Below are 14828 nucleotides of genomic sequence, written 5' to 3'. Positions count from 1 at the left end.
TGCCCCGAAACTTGAAGTCCCGCTTTTAACGGCAGAAGACATTCAAACTATAGACGACCGCACGCCAAGTTTCATCCTAGACGCCAGCGCTCGTTTCTCCCCTGGCGGAGCGATTTCATCTCCAGCGGGGGTTTCCTTCGCCGCTTCCCTTCACGGTCGCGTCCGCGTTCAGTTCGCGCTGCGCGCGAAACGTCTCTTGTTTGCGACGGCACCTCTTCGGATGACCGGAAATTATTATTGTGTTGTTAACTGTCACGACAGCAATGTAAACATGAAAAGGTTGATGCCACCAGTGAAATTCTGCCGATTCACAAGAAAATGGTACGAAAGAAGCAGACGACAGACATGGATTACTGCGGTGCGCCGAGCGAAGTAAACATCTGGCAAACGAAGCGAGCTCGTTCATTGATCCCTCCTGAGTGTATGACGGTTTCAATATGTAACCCACGTGAAATTAATAATTACTCGGTACATAATCCTTTTATTCATATAAAAACTTTAAGTTAAACGAGCGCTTGTCCTGTCTTCTTTCTCGTGTTTCGTTTGTGTGTGCGCTGTCTAAGAATGGAAACCACGTCTGTTGTATGCGCTAGCAGTGGCCGAAGTTCACGCGTGCCGAGAAATTGAATATGTGCATGATGCATTGAACATGACCGGAGTTCATTCCCGCTTCACCACCGCACCGATTGATCGGGTTACTGGACGATACACAACCGCGTCTTGGTCGCACCGGCATTGCTGAAGCAGGAATGATTAATAATACTTTCAACTTCCGTCTCTTGAGTACTGTTAAAAAATGACCAAGCTGTCTACATTGCTGCCTCTATTCCATATTGTAGGGGACGTACTAGTTAAAGTTGTGTGCGCATGTCGTACTTGTGCTATGCAGCGATATATCTTGTTTATTTCCGCACAGTGTCGATAGAAGTCCGTTGTCGCCATCTGAGACAACACGGATTTGTAGCAAACATAATGTGAGAAACTGCAAAAATGACTTTAGCTCGTAGGTGCCGTATGTATGTGCCGCATCGTATGTGCTGACGATTTTTCCGGCGGCACATACGATGTCGTTTCCAATTACCTCCTCAGCGTCCCTTACATGGTTAAGCAGACGCTGCCCTTTCGCCGCATTGCAGCCATAAAAATAATCGTCAAGCGTACCGATCTTCTTAAAGGCAAATATAGCGTGTGCAGTTTGTTTCACACTAAGGGGAAAACTCAGAACGTATTGCGTCGCGATGCGGCAAGCAATGGAGTCGTGCGGCGGCAGCAGCTCGAGCAGGCGCGCACGCTTGAGGGGCAGTGTCGTGATCTGCGTCGTCTGCTACGGCGGCGCGCGCTGGCCGCATTTTCGGGAAGCGTGGTACTGTCAGGGGCAGTGCATCGATTTCATCGGTACTGCGGGAACTGAGCTGATATTCTTTACTAAACGTTGTGCGTCGCCACACTCTGATCCTTCATTGGCGATAATGGAGTTCCACAAACTTTTTTTGACAACATGGTTCATTTGTTCTTTCGAAAGGCCGGAGTACTGAGAGCGTGTGCACGTATGTTTCTTCACTGTGTGTGCTACCGTAATGAGCAGCGACAAAAGGCACCAAGATGTGCGCGCAACGTGCTCAGTCTTTGTTTGACTCGAAAGGAAAACAAAGCACTCAACAATGGGAGTCGAACACGATGAAAAAAACGGACACGATTAAATGAACGTTTTAGGTTCAGACAATGAGCTGGAAGTGATTTTTCTCGATAATCATTCGCTACACCAGACAGACCCTGCCCGCCGGTGGGGAATTGGACACGTCACGCTCGGAACTTCAGTTAGTATCTCGTCATGTCCCCAGCGGCAGCGATGACAGCGCTCATCCTGGAAGGCAGTGAAGTGTAGAATGACTTGATCAGGGATGTGTTCATTCGCTGCACGTCTCAGTCACTGACGATGGTGGATCGAAGCCTATCCTCGGGCGACTGATAGAGGGGATGTTTCGCCAGAGATACTTTCAACGAGCCCCAGACATTTTAAATGATGTTGGCGCCCGGGGATTGAGGCGGCCGCTCCAAGAGAGTGACTGCGCGCTCTTCTAGCAGTTCTTGCACAGCACGAGCAGTGTGGATCGGCGTCCTATCGCGTTAGAATATATAGTCGCCTTCCAGGAACGGGCCGTCAGGAATGTATGGAATCAGTACGTCGTCTATGACTGCCCTGCAGCGATGAACTTACATTCGAGGCGTATCAGTGGGCGTCGCGCAACGCTTAGCAAAGAATACCGGCTCATTTCACGCAGTAACGATGTGATCAGCGCCCTGCACCTGACAGTAGAACGTTTCTCGACAATGCGGCCAGCGCGCGCCGCCGTAGCAGACGACGCCGTTCAAGATCCCGCCCCTCGAGCATCTGCGCGAGCTGCTGCCGCCGCCTGACTCAAGCGCTCGCCGCATCGCGATGCAATGCGCTTCGAGTTTTCCCCTAAATGTCAGAGAGACTGTACACCGCCCATCGAAGGAAATGTCCACGCGCACACACCGCGCGCGGCGCGAAACGTGCCCAAACACGCGCAGTGCAGGAGGCAATCAAGGCGGCGCGAACGAGAGATGGGAGAGGGGTACCACCGGCTAATAGAATTTTGCTCCGCATGCAGCGCTCTCAACGCTGGCGCAGCAGCGCCGCTCTCGGTGCCGTTCTTGTCTATACACAGATTGCCTGCTCGACAGGGTAGGACGCCGGGAATAATCGCACGTTTCGCCAGACACCCAACAAGAGACTCGTGGCTGAAAGCTAAGAACAAAGCCAAAAATGGTGAACCGCGCATCATTATCCAGGAAAACATGACTCGATATAACAGAGACTTGCTTCGAACTGCGAAAGAAAGGGCAAAAGATAGCGGTTACCGTTTTGTCTGGCATACGAATGGGAAGATCCTCGTCCGCAAAGATGAAGGAATGAATGTAATTCATATCAAAGGAGCAAACGACCTGGGCGATCTTAAATAAGAACTGCGTAAGCATAGTATGTAAAGAAAGAAAAATATGATACAGTGTCCGTATCACCTTCCGAGTGATCTGAACCGCAATGCTTCATCTTTTTCATCAGCATCCATTAAAGCCGTACATATCAATGCACGATCAGAGAAAAATAAAGCAGTATTGCTAGAATAATTTTTTGGTGGATTACAATTTAAATTCTCCGTGATAATGTTGAGTGAAACGTGAAGCACTAGCGCAGATAATCCCTATAAACTGACAAATTATAGAACATGATGTAAAATTAATTACCTCACAAATGACTAGAATCTACGTCGTCGTTAACAAAGTCTGATCAAAGCGGAAGCACTTACTGATCGTCAAATCTTGTGTTACGAATGCCGTGGTGGAAGAAGTTGACTCTACCATGCTGCGCACATGCATTAGAAAATCGCATAAGCATATCAGGTACACAAAAAAACGTCAACGTAAACAAAAGATCCACAAGACCCAAACCATATGGACCCGCGTTAAGGTACGAAACGCACACCCACTAAAGAATACATGGCAACTGCCGAACCTTCCATAACCAAAGTTTCGGCATCGCAGGCGGAACGCGCTTCCGACCATTGTTGAGAAATAGGACAACATTAAAGAACATGTGATTGCCGGTCCTCTGTGGGTCGACAGATGAATGAAATGCATACGCAATTTCTAAGCTAGCAATTAATGGAAGCAGGTTCTCGTAAAGCGACACCTACAAAAATATTTGAGAGAATATTATTGTCGGGAGCAATATGTGACCATCTTGAAGCCGCAGAAAAAAGCTACTTGAATAGGAAAATGGAAGAACACTTCTCAAGTATATGTTTATTTTTACTTGCAGATAATCAGGAGTTAACGCAACATTTATGCCTGGTACAATATCAATTCGTTTTCGGGCTTAGCTGCACGAAAACGATAACGCCATTATCAGTACTTTCCCACAATATTTATGCGCTCAAATTTTAGCCTTGTGTAATGGTGCTTCGTTAATAAACAACCAAATAAAATGCCTAGTGGTGTGCGCAAAAGTGTGGTAACCTTTGCCTTCAAACTGGAGCATGGTTCACTTGGACTCCTGAGCTAACTGGCGGAGCAGAGTCCAAACCAAATATTTTCAGCGCGGGACGGGTATGGGCCAGTCTCGGTAGGGCAGCTCATGACACTTTCACGCTTAGACCGGGCCCGAGCCAAGAAAACTGGCTCGTGGAGGGCTAAAGTACACGTCTCATATATGACGAGTTTTGGCAGTGTAAATACGGTGTGTTGCTGTAGTGTTTCAATTGTAATCGAAGTAATTCCGAAAGTCATAGGGAGATGGTTTCTGAAAAAATCTTGTTTGGTAAAGTGCCAGGCATCATGCGCATACATTAGCTGAAGCAGCCGCTTTAGCTCCAGCAGCTCACCGCTACAGGGGTAACCTAAAACCCAATCTACTATGATCTAGTTGTTTTGCTATACTGTAATCGTCGAGCGTGAGGAACAGCGGTAAATAGAGGGCATCCATTATTAAGTACTCCGTGAACTTGCATCCGTTCTGTGCATTATTTCCTGACTTACCTGGCAGTGTGTATGTGGTTAACCTCACACATAGCTCTGAGTAGCTCTACGAAAGTGGCATTGTTATGCCTTTCTCAACAAATGTATTCCGTAATAACTCCCCGTAAAAGTTGTCGTGAGCTGCTTAACAGGACACTAAACAAGCAATGAATCAGTTTGTACAGAAAACAATGAGATTTCACAAATCAATTTTTCTTAATTTTGCGTTAATACATCGAATATTAAATAGACGGATGAAGCCCGAATTTCAATTTCCTTAATTTCGCGCGGGAATTTCAGCATCAGTACGCCAGCGTGACGACATGGATGTCAAGCTGCTTTTTCATATTGAGGCCGCCCTGGCTCACTAAAGGCTACTGAAACTTGCAAATTTGAACTGTTGGCGTTTGGCTCGTTTGTAATAATTGTGTCCATCTTCACCAATAAAAGAACAACTATGAGCGAACAAACGCCGTCAAAATATATGACGTCACTATGAGTGGTCCGGAAACTTCAAGGTGGCGTCTCAATTTTGGGCCGTCGCTGGCCTATTACGTCTTCCCTCACGGTATAAAAGTGGCTACATTGGTATTGCTGACATGCAGTTTACTAGTACAGGTTCTAATACTTTTCTCTGTCGTGGCTTTTGGATACCTGGAAACGTTAGCCACGATGGCCGAGCCTTTGAAATATCCATCACCAAGGTTCTGGTCATATAAGCGCCGCAGTGCTCAAATTGCTTAAATGCGCTCCCATTGCGCTTCCATTGCGCTCCTTCGCTCCCATCGCTCACCGGAGCGAAGCCACGCGCTCCCGTGCCACGCTGTCGTTTGTGGGCGAGTCCATGTGACACGTGGTGCAGGAAAACGCGGCAATATATACAACCGCTACACACGTCGTTGTGTTACGCAACGGTGAGGTGACCGCGCCCTACGACGATAACTGTAACATGACGCGATGACATGATTAGGTGAGTCATCGAGCACACTGGACGACGTCCCGTTTTGGGGAGAAAGCGAGAAAGTGTTCTTTCCTGGTGACCTTTCATGGCAAGAAAACGCGATTATGATGTTAGGCAAAGCGAAATGATAGCTGCGACATTTAAACGAACAGTAGGTTACCTGTACGCTTGACAGCAATTGCTGTAAAGCGAAGCCAAGAAAAGGATTGCGGAAAAAGTTTTCACACATTTTATTTTAAAATATTATGAATTCCATCGTGGTGGTGCAGAAAAGGCTACTGAGTAAACTCATCTCACTCTCCAAAGAAAGGTCGAAAACATAAGAAGTTTCGTATTCACGTGAAGTTTAATTTGCACGTGGTTCTTTGCTCATCTCTCGCAATCCATTGAGGGTCAGCGTGCGTATTCCTTGCACGGACAGAGCCAGGCCGGTGTGTTTCTCGATGACTGTTAGTACCTGGACGCCCATTATTGAGTCTAAGCCCAACTCGCCGAGATTGGTGTTGTGGTTCAGCTTCGACGAATCTTGAAAGCCTGTGGGAATAACGTGAGATGAAGAAATTCAACGTGCGAACAATGTGGTTGCAAAATCGAGACGAATGAAACTGAAGTACGCCTTTACAGTAACAGTGCATTCGCGGACATCTAGTGCATGAATGTCGGTCCTCGTTGCCGAATTGAAGTACTTATCCAGTGCAGAGTTATATATAAAAAGTATTTGTAAAAACACGACTGCTCTGGTGTGTGAAGCAAGCTTCTAAAGCCATAAAAAGTATGAAAGCCAGTATTTGGCATCCTTGCACACGGAAGAGAACGTGTGGTTTAGGAAGAAGCTTTACTACAGGAGCGTCTATATGAACACAAGGGAAATGAGAAATCCTTGCACTCGCAATTTATTGAAGAAAATGTGACAAGGCTTGTTGCATATAACGAGAGGTAAAGTCTAACATCGGTACGGAGCCAATTTCTGATTTGACAAGCAATGTTTTGAGTTGATTGGAAAAATAATATTGCAGGAAATGAAAAAGAAATTAAGAACAATGTAGCACAGCCACACAACTGCGTAACTTGGGGGAAAAACTATAGCACAGTTGTTTAAACTACACCTATTAAGAAAGAGAAGAAAGGGGTTAACAGAGGCCTGATTTTTATTAGCCATATTATAAGAAGCCAACAAACACTGATACCAAGGACAACATAGGGGAAGTTACTTGTGCTTTATAAATAAAATAATGAAACGATAAATTATTGGAAATTCATGTGGATAAAAAAACAACTTGCCGCAGGTGGGGAATGATCCCACAACCTTCGCATTTCGCACCTATTAAGAAATACACCTAAACGAGGAAAAAAACGATGTATGGAGACGGCAGTAAACTGTACTGCTAATTTTTGAGTAGAACTTTGGAAAGTCTTTCTAGACATTGCAAAAAGTTCGCGTAACGAAAGCATTCATATATAACATTTATGCGCTGCAGATGGTCAAACAAAGGCAATCTACAGTATTGTGATACCTGATTTTCTTGTTTCAAATGTGTACTCTATGCTTCACTTGTTTTATCTTACGGATATGACCTGGAATTTTGTAAAAACAGCCAGGTATTCGATGAAACTTCTCAGATTGGTGGATCTCAGATTTTTCGGTTATTGTGTTGCATTACATCAATATACGTTCATCAGCTGTCCAATGAAAGCTTTCCGCGTCTCACGTTTATTCGAAACGGAAAATTAGAGTTGTTAGTCTAGAGCTTCCTCAACCTTTCCTTCCCCAACCACTGGTTTTAAACGTTAAATGATGTTTGGGGCGGCTGACAATATCTTGCAATATTTTTTAGAGTAGTTTTTGTTCTGCCCAAACATTTATCTGTCGGTGCAGCATTGCGTTCTGGCGCATCGTCTTGGCTTGTCCAGTGCTTTTCCGGGTATCTGTAGCTCGTACTGACAAAGCGAATCATGAGTGAAATCACAATTAAAGGGCGCAGCGAGATATCGAAATTTATGCTCCTCGATAAAAAAACACCAGAGAATCATCTTCTGAAATGCGGCGCAGACGAATGTTTTGCTTAGTAATTTCTTGCGCTGTAGTGTTGCACGGTAGCTGTCGCATGTTGTTTCGCATTAGCAACGTTTTCTATATATATATATATATATATATATATATATATATATATATATTTCATGTACATTGCAGTCGAACAAAGCGTAATGGTTTAAACCGCTCACCGAGAATTCGCGCCACCGCGTCAACCAGCGGGTTCTTTTCTGGTTTCTTCTCTGAACTTGAAGTGACTTCAGCCTTGACCATGCTGGAGACTACGGGGTGGTTTTGGTTCAGGAACTTCTCCACGACCTCCAAGGCAGACTTTATATGCTGGGGCTGTGTTGCCTCGAATGCCACTTGCTGTCTTTGGGCTTCGCGGGCGAGGGCTGCCTCACCAATGGCGCCCCATTGGATGGCCACGCCTAAAAAGGACAATTGAGTAGACAGGAAGAGAGGGAGAATAAGCCTTGCTCTTTTCACGCGTCATACAATACGCTGCCCGAGTGGCTCTTGTGCTTTAGCAGCGACACTCAAGTCGTGATGACTGCGTTTCCATATTATGGTTGAATGAGAAAATGCGCCTTTACGCATCTGTAACTATTCCAGAATATTAGCACGACGTTGTAACATTTGCAAATTCTCAAAATGTTAGCACTTCCTTCACTGAGTTCTTTTTGAAAAAAGAACTACCACAACCAAAAACAAATTGGGCAAAATATACAGAGAATGTCGCACACCATGGTGCGTCTCGTACTCAAGGCGAAGCTTAATAAGCGCGAAGAGATGTCTCACTTGGGGCTGATGGGCACCTAGTTGGTACCAAATTTCTAATGCAGCAGAAACACATGTCGCGCATCAGCTGCCAGAAATTTATAACGACTAGCTATGCGTAAGACAAATTACTTACATTGAGCTAGACATCGATCGCACAATAAGAGATCGAATGTACGAAACCATGAAAATTTTCTGCCACACAATATTTGAGCCTAATGTTTAGGTAAAGCTGGTAGCCTTGTCTGTTTCACTAAGACAGAAACGCCTATTTGAGTCTTTAGACAATACCCTTATCCTACATTCCCTGCACAAGTCACGCAATAGTGTATTCAAACAGCAACTCGGAAAAGGCGGCCTGGCGTCTAGCAAACACAGAAAAATGGTTTCAGGTTCTGTTGTTTAATGACTGTATACAGGTGGTAAGACAGGCTACATTAATACTGGGTATCCCATTCATTACGTAGTTGCGAAATTATGGCTACCCTTTCATTGATAAATGCGCACACGCATACCGCAATGACAAAAATACTAAGCCTGCAAAAATAAAACAAATGTACAAAAGACAAAATAAAAACTAGTCAAGAGAAGCGATTCATATGCATAAGCGTTAGGTAAGAACGTTTAGGTCCACCATGTAATTATTCTGCTAAATTAACCGTAACACACAAATGCCATATTCAGGTATCACGACATCAATCACCTAATAAACACAGAGTTAAGAATCTACTAAACAAGCCGAATTAAATAGATATTGGCGTATAATGAAATCTCGTAAGTGCGTCCGTATGTTTAGCGGAAAATGAGCAGGGACGTTGAAATACAAAAGTTACGCGGGTCCAAATAACTTCACTTAGCCAGAAAACAAATTCACTGCTGATATTTTGACAGTCTATGAGAAATTGGTGCACAGAAGCGCCTGGCATGTCACAGAAGGGCGGGATCAACGCAGGTCTCCACGCAGCTCTTGGTCTCCACGAAGCTCAAAAAGTGAGGTATGTCAGGCACGTTCGGTCCCAAAAGGGGCAGGAGGAAATTTGAGATACGGTCCACTTTGACGTTGACAGGAAAGTGTAGAGCACGGCCTCACGAATACAGCAATGACGTCTTAGTTTTCTAGTTGAACCAATTCTTGAGACAGTCTCATGAAGAGCTTCAGGTCTCCAGGGTCCGTAGAAAGTTTTTGGCGTTAAATTCAACGAGATTCACTGAATCATCATACTAATCACTGTCAAGAAGTGAGCATCAGGTGCCAGTCGGTAAGCTACCCATTTGATAGTTATAGCACTGTGACTATGAATCCGCTGAAAATGAACCCGCTTGCTGTGAAATCAAATGATAGTCAGATTGCTTGAGACAGCTAGCAGGAATGAGCACAAAAACAATATTCACTCAATGGCGCCGGTGCTGCTTTTCAGTCAAAATACATCATGCGAACTGTTACGTAATTCGTAATCCGATATATATTTTGCAGCCCCAGGGATCTCAAACAGTTCTGGTGAGGTATATGACGTCTCGCACCACAAAAGACGAGTCATGCTTTTATTTTACGTTGGGTCGCAAACGACAGACGTTGAGAGATTCTCTGCTCTAGATCACAAAGAAAATACAAAGGTGTTGCTGTCTTACTACGGACTCATGCACAGGAGGGCCAAGAATTTAGTTTCTTGTGGATGGGTTATTCATTTATGAATCCCCGGAACAGCCAGAACTAGTGATGAGTGCGCAATGCGTTACATATTAGAACAGCCATTTGAAGGAGAAAGGTCTGTAAGAGATGATTATCGTGTTGTGTTTTTGGCCTGGCTGAATATTGCAGAGCTTCATTGACACGTACAGCATTAACAGATTGTTCGCTGGCCTCAGCTATCAGAAGGCTGCTAAATCTTGTGTGAGGCTAACAAGAAACATGTAATCTAGGTATATTCATAATCTAACTGACATGGGCAACATATCTCGTAGTTGAACATCTCGACATAGAAATCTAAAAGGATTCAAAGCACTGTTTTGGGGCTCAACCGGGCTTCATTCACAATGTGTGTTATAACCACTGCTTGTCTTCAAGAGCACACTAAGTTAAAATAGTAAATCAGGAGCCACAGAGCGCGCCACCTTACACTGCCGGGCTGTAAAAAAGAGTGTAGCACCTGTATGCGGCTTCACATCTAGGATATTAGAAGTCAATCGCTTCTGGATGCCGTGCGAAACGTGTGATTTTGTCTGTCAGGCGCAACACAAATTGAATTTAATTTCTTTCTTTCACCTCAAATGGCATCCTAGAAGTTGAGTACGTAATGTAGTCGCTGACTCGACTTGCAGCAACTCCGGTCTTTGAATTAAAATGGAGAACGTCGATTGAAAAACCGCATGGAGTAAGCCTGGGCGGATAAACAAATGTCACAGAGACAATTTTTTCAAGCAAGAATCGCGTGTATTGAGTCATTCTGTGGAAGTTAATTTCTCGCATTTGTCGCACCATGATACCAGACATACTTATTTATCACATTGATGTCAGTTTTTTCTCTAAGAGGCGTCAAACACTTGACACATGGAACAAATTTTCTTGCATACTTCAACCCCTAAAGCGGGTTTTTTTAAACATCGTAAGACGCCGTCGACTTACCGGGAAACCCGTCGGCCACGCGGCGTTCACACAAGCGCTCCAACGTGGAGTCGACGTAACCGGAGAGCGCCCTCCCCGAAGTCCCGCGACCAGAACAGACGGAGGTGAAGACGACAAAGTGGTCTAGATGGGGGCACAATTTTCGGGAATGCTCGTCCAAGTGCTGCATGCACTCGGCTTTGGTCTTGTAGTCGGTTTGGAGCACCTCATTCGCGTGATCGGCTACCCAGCTGTCTTCATGGCACTGTATGGAAAACAAAGTTTTTCGTGATGACTCCCCGAATGCGTGGCGAAAAATGACCATTTCTGAGGCGAGGGTGCGAACAAAGAAGGCTTTGACAGATTGGACAGATAGACATCTGCCTCGTGAAATATCAATAAATTATCGCGACAATTTTCTATGATGAGTGTCTATAATGCAGCAGAAACAGCGACAATGAAAGCGCCTAAATCAAGTGATTAGTATTGAAATCAGAAGGCCTCCTTACATTTAAGGGCACTATAGTGATTTTAGGAACGATTCCGTCCTCACGGAGCTTTCATCATTTGGCGTCATTTTTTGAACCATTTAAATATTATCAAGAATAGAGCTCTTGAATGCGGCTCTTGCGGTTCGTAAACCACGGGACCTCCTAGTGTTTGTGAACTATGTAAAAATTTCTGGAAATATACTAAAATAATTCTGAATAATAATCTGGAAAGGCACGTTGGCGCGAGGCAAACGAGAGGCAAATGCATTCTTTGCCTCTCATTCGCCGAGTAACCTCTCAAAGCTGCATCATATCCGATGTAATTCTGTACAGCGATGGTTGATTCTTCGCAGCGTCCCATACGCGTTCTTCGCTTGACGCAGATATAAGAAAAATCAATTCCACGACACTATTGCCTTCCCCAACCAATTGTGTTTCTGAAGGCGGGAGATGACCTTATAACAGAACGTATATTGCACGCTCGCTTTCGTTGAAACGCTCTGTTTGAGCCCATGGTCGTCGCCCCAATACGACCCGCTACTTCTTACTACATTTTATCTCACGTTGCGCTGTGCGCCAAGTCTTCCAACGTTGTGCGTTGTGTTTCGTTCGTCTATGAGGAATCTTGCGAAGGGATAGCAATTGAGAACGTATCTGGGTTTCTTAATTACCAATTTTGTTTCAAGTAAATCACAGGCCTCTGTCGTTCCCGGTGACCATAGAGGACTCTGGCAGCGACAAAAGCTCTGTTGTCATTGAATCGAACCCAATGTGCACTTCATTCTCGGCAAAGCAGGCGTTGGCAGAGTATCTTGTTTAAAAAGAGGCTCAAACATAAATCCAGAAAGAGCGGGCCTGCTATCGGAAACGCCGATTGCAAATATGAAATATCAAACGCAAATATCAACGAATGTGCGAACATTTCTGGATGCCAGCACACCAAAATGTGGGCGCCAGGCTCAGAACCGAGTCTGCGACCTCGCGCTCGGCGTTGAGGACGTATTAGGCTACTCCGCTACGGCGGTGGGTGAGCGGCCGCTCAGCCTATCTGGGACAGACGAGTGGTTTACTTCCAGGGCAATGTATGTTGGGACGATATTTCAACGGGCCATCTTTATGTCCTACGCCGCGGATCAGACGAGTCATGTGAACGATCAACGCGCAGATTATATCATCCGAAGTATTTCAGGCAACACTAGCTCCTTGTGTCCAAGACTACAACTGTAACAAAGTTAGAATCGAAAGAGGTGATTGGTTGGTCCTTTGAATGCACTTATGCTCATCGTGCTGCATAACGCAGCCTTCTGGCTTTTCGAGTACAGAACGACTGATGGGCACAAAAATCGCCATCTGCACCGGATGGCGTGGGCTGCCAAAAATGATTCTGGCTCACCAAAGAAACGTTATAGATGCCGCCGATAGGACCCATTGCTTCGGCTTCCTTGATTATCTGCAAAGCACCGCGCGTTGTGGACACGTCGGCTTCGCTGACGACTACCGAGGCGCCGGCTGTCTGCCACCGATGGAGGCAGAGGCGTTGGTACCCCATCAACGTTCCGTGACTTGCGGTGAGAAGGAGATTCCGGCAGCCTCGACTGACGATCCAGTCTACAAACTCCAGAGCGAAGGTTTTAACTTCTCCGACGATGACGTAAGCCTTATGCCTGTAGAAGTATGTGCGGGCGACAGCTTCCACCGTGAAGGGTTGACTGCCGTCCTTGGCTTCCTGGCATTTGTCTGGTCGCACCTGCGCGAATAACGCACACATCTGATTTTAGAGAGATAGCAAAGAGAGAGAGAGAGAGGTAGGAAAAGCAGGAAGGTTAACCAGACTGGTCAGGATCAAGCGCAGGGTTTCTCGCCGAAAGGTGACGGAGGCCAAATTTTGAAAACATTGATTTGCCTGGCGTTTGCGCCCACTTTGCTTTGACGCCATTATCAGCGGCATGGTCATGTAAACAGTGCCGATGGCGGAGAGAATGTAATCAAAGCTAGGCCAATCACGCAGATAGTGCGATCAAAGGTTTGTCGGTCCTAACGCCAGTGCGCTACATGTGTGTCCTCGTAATGGTTTTAATGTAGTTCGTAACTTCAACCGCTCCTTCAGGCACGGCAGCTCCACATTGCCCGCACCCCACATACCGCGCAGAGCAACAACCATACAGCTAACTAATGTCCGCAGCAGCAATATCTCAGCGTGTCTACAGGAGTGCTGTCCCTTACGAGGAATGTTCAGCCCGGGGGCTGCTGTATAAGTTCATGGGAAGGAAGAAATCGGTTATTCTCTACATACAGTGCAACAAATTTGATGACGTTTGTTTTATTTAAACAAAAATGCCAATGACTGCATTTAGCATAATTATTTTGTTTAAGCCATCATTTCTACAAGAAAAAAATTGATAACAATTCAATAAATGCATTTAAACAAAACGTTAGTTTCCAACTCTGTCGCGCGCCATTGAAGACAAGAATGACAATTCTGTAATCTGCGCCTAATAATACGTCTAAAAGGGACAAAATTGATTTGTTATACAAAGATGTGAAACACACCACTAATACGTGAGTAGGATTGTCGCAAAATCTTTGTGAACATTCATACAAATTTGCGGAAGTTGTAAATACATGTTCGAAATTTGGCCAATTCAGGTGACTTACACGCAGGGGACAGAATCGCCATATCATTTTTTTTCACACGCAGATATAGATCTGTAAATGTGGTGCTTCTATATTTTTTAAACTTAGGAATTGCCGAGAATTATCGCAAATACTTTTAGGCGGCACATGAAAATAGTTTGTGGTACATTCATTCGGATTAAGCTTTCATTCTCAAACGCAACCATTTCGTTCTAATTGATCAAGGGCCTGTTTCATAAAAGCATTTCTGCGTTCTACAAGGCATCAAAGTTGGCCTCGAGCTAAAGCTGCCTCATAACTTTAACAACCATTCTCCAATAATTTCTGATCAATTATTTTCAAACGCGTCCTCTCGTCTATTGTTATATTCGCTATGACAGCCTGTTATGGCAAGAAGCAACTAGGCGTATTCCAGCATTCGATTCTAGCAACTGGTATTCAGCGCCTGTGAAAAAAAAATAATTGAAGGATGTCCGAAAGCAAAAGAAAAAGGAGACAAATTAGAAGCACGACTCTGTCACTGGAACACATACGATTAGCTCCAGCTGCAGCCACTAGCTTCGACGCCGAGGTCTCGCGTCAGGGACACGTTTGATCATGTAGGTGCCGGAAGTAGGTGACACTGACATTAGGCGAAGTGTGCAGTGGTACCTATTGCACGGTGCACATCAACACATTAAGAGGCAGGTGCGCACCTACAGTTGTGGTACATTGTGTTACGGCATTCATAACAGGCATTATGACATCATGATAATAATCATAATAATCCATCTTCGATAGATGTCTGGC

The 14828-nt window shown here is 45.0% G+C and overlaps 1 protein-coding gene across 1 annotated transcript in view; it reads right to left on the bottom strand.

The window, feature by feature from the left end:
* Positions 1-5713: 5713 nt before the first annotated feature.
* LOC139048849 (fatty acid synthase-like) overlaps positions 5714-14828 on the bottom strand; it is a 29496-nt gene continuing 20381 nt past the window's right edge. Inside the window, exons 7-10 of the mRNA XM_070523723.1 lie at positions 12799-13152; positions 10936-11179; positions 7724-7963; positions 5714-6034 (exon numbers count right to left, since the gene is read on the bottom strand). Of these exons, the coding sequence (XP_070379824.1) occupies positions 5847-6034; positions 7724-7963; positions 10936-11179; positions 12799-13152 (1026 nt within the window). The 3' untranslated portion in view covers positions 5714-5846. The remainder of the gene's footprint in view (positions 6035-7723; positions 7964-10935; positions 11180-12798; positions 13153-14828) is intronic.

This window comes from Dermacentor albipictus, chromosome 8 (genome assembly GCF_038994185.2).
Source record: "Dermacentor albipictus isolate Rhodes 1998 colony chromosome 8, USDA_Dalb.pri_finalv2, whole genome shotgun sequence".
NCBI lineage: Eukaryota > Metazoa > Arthropoda > Arachnida > Ixodida > Ixodidae > Dermacentor > Dermacentor albipictus.
This window is presented reverse-complemented; position numbering and strand designations above follow the sequence as displayed.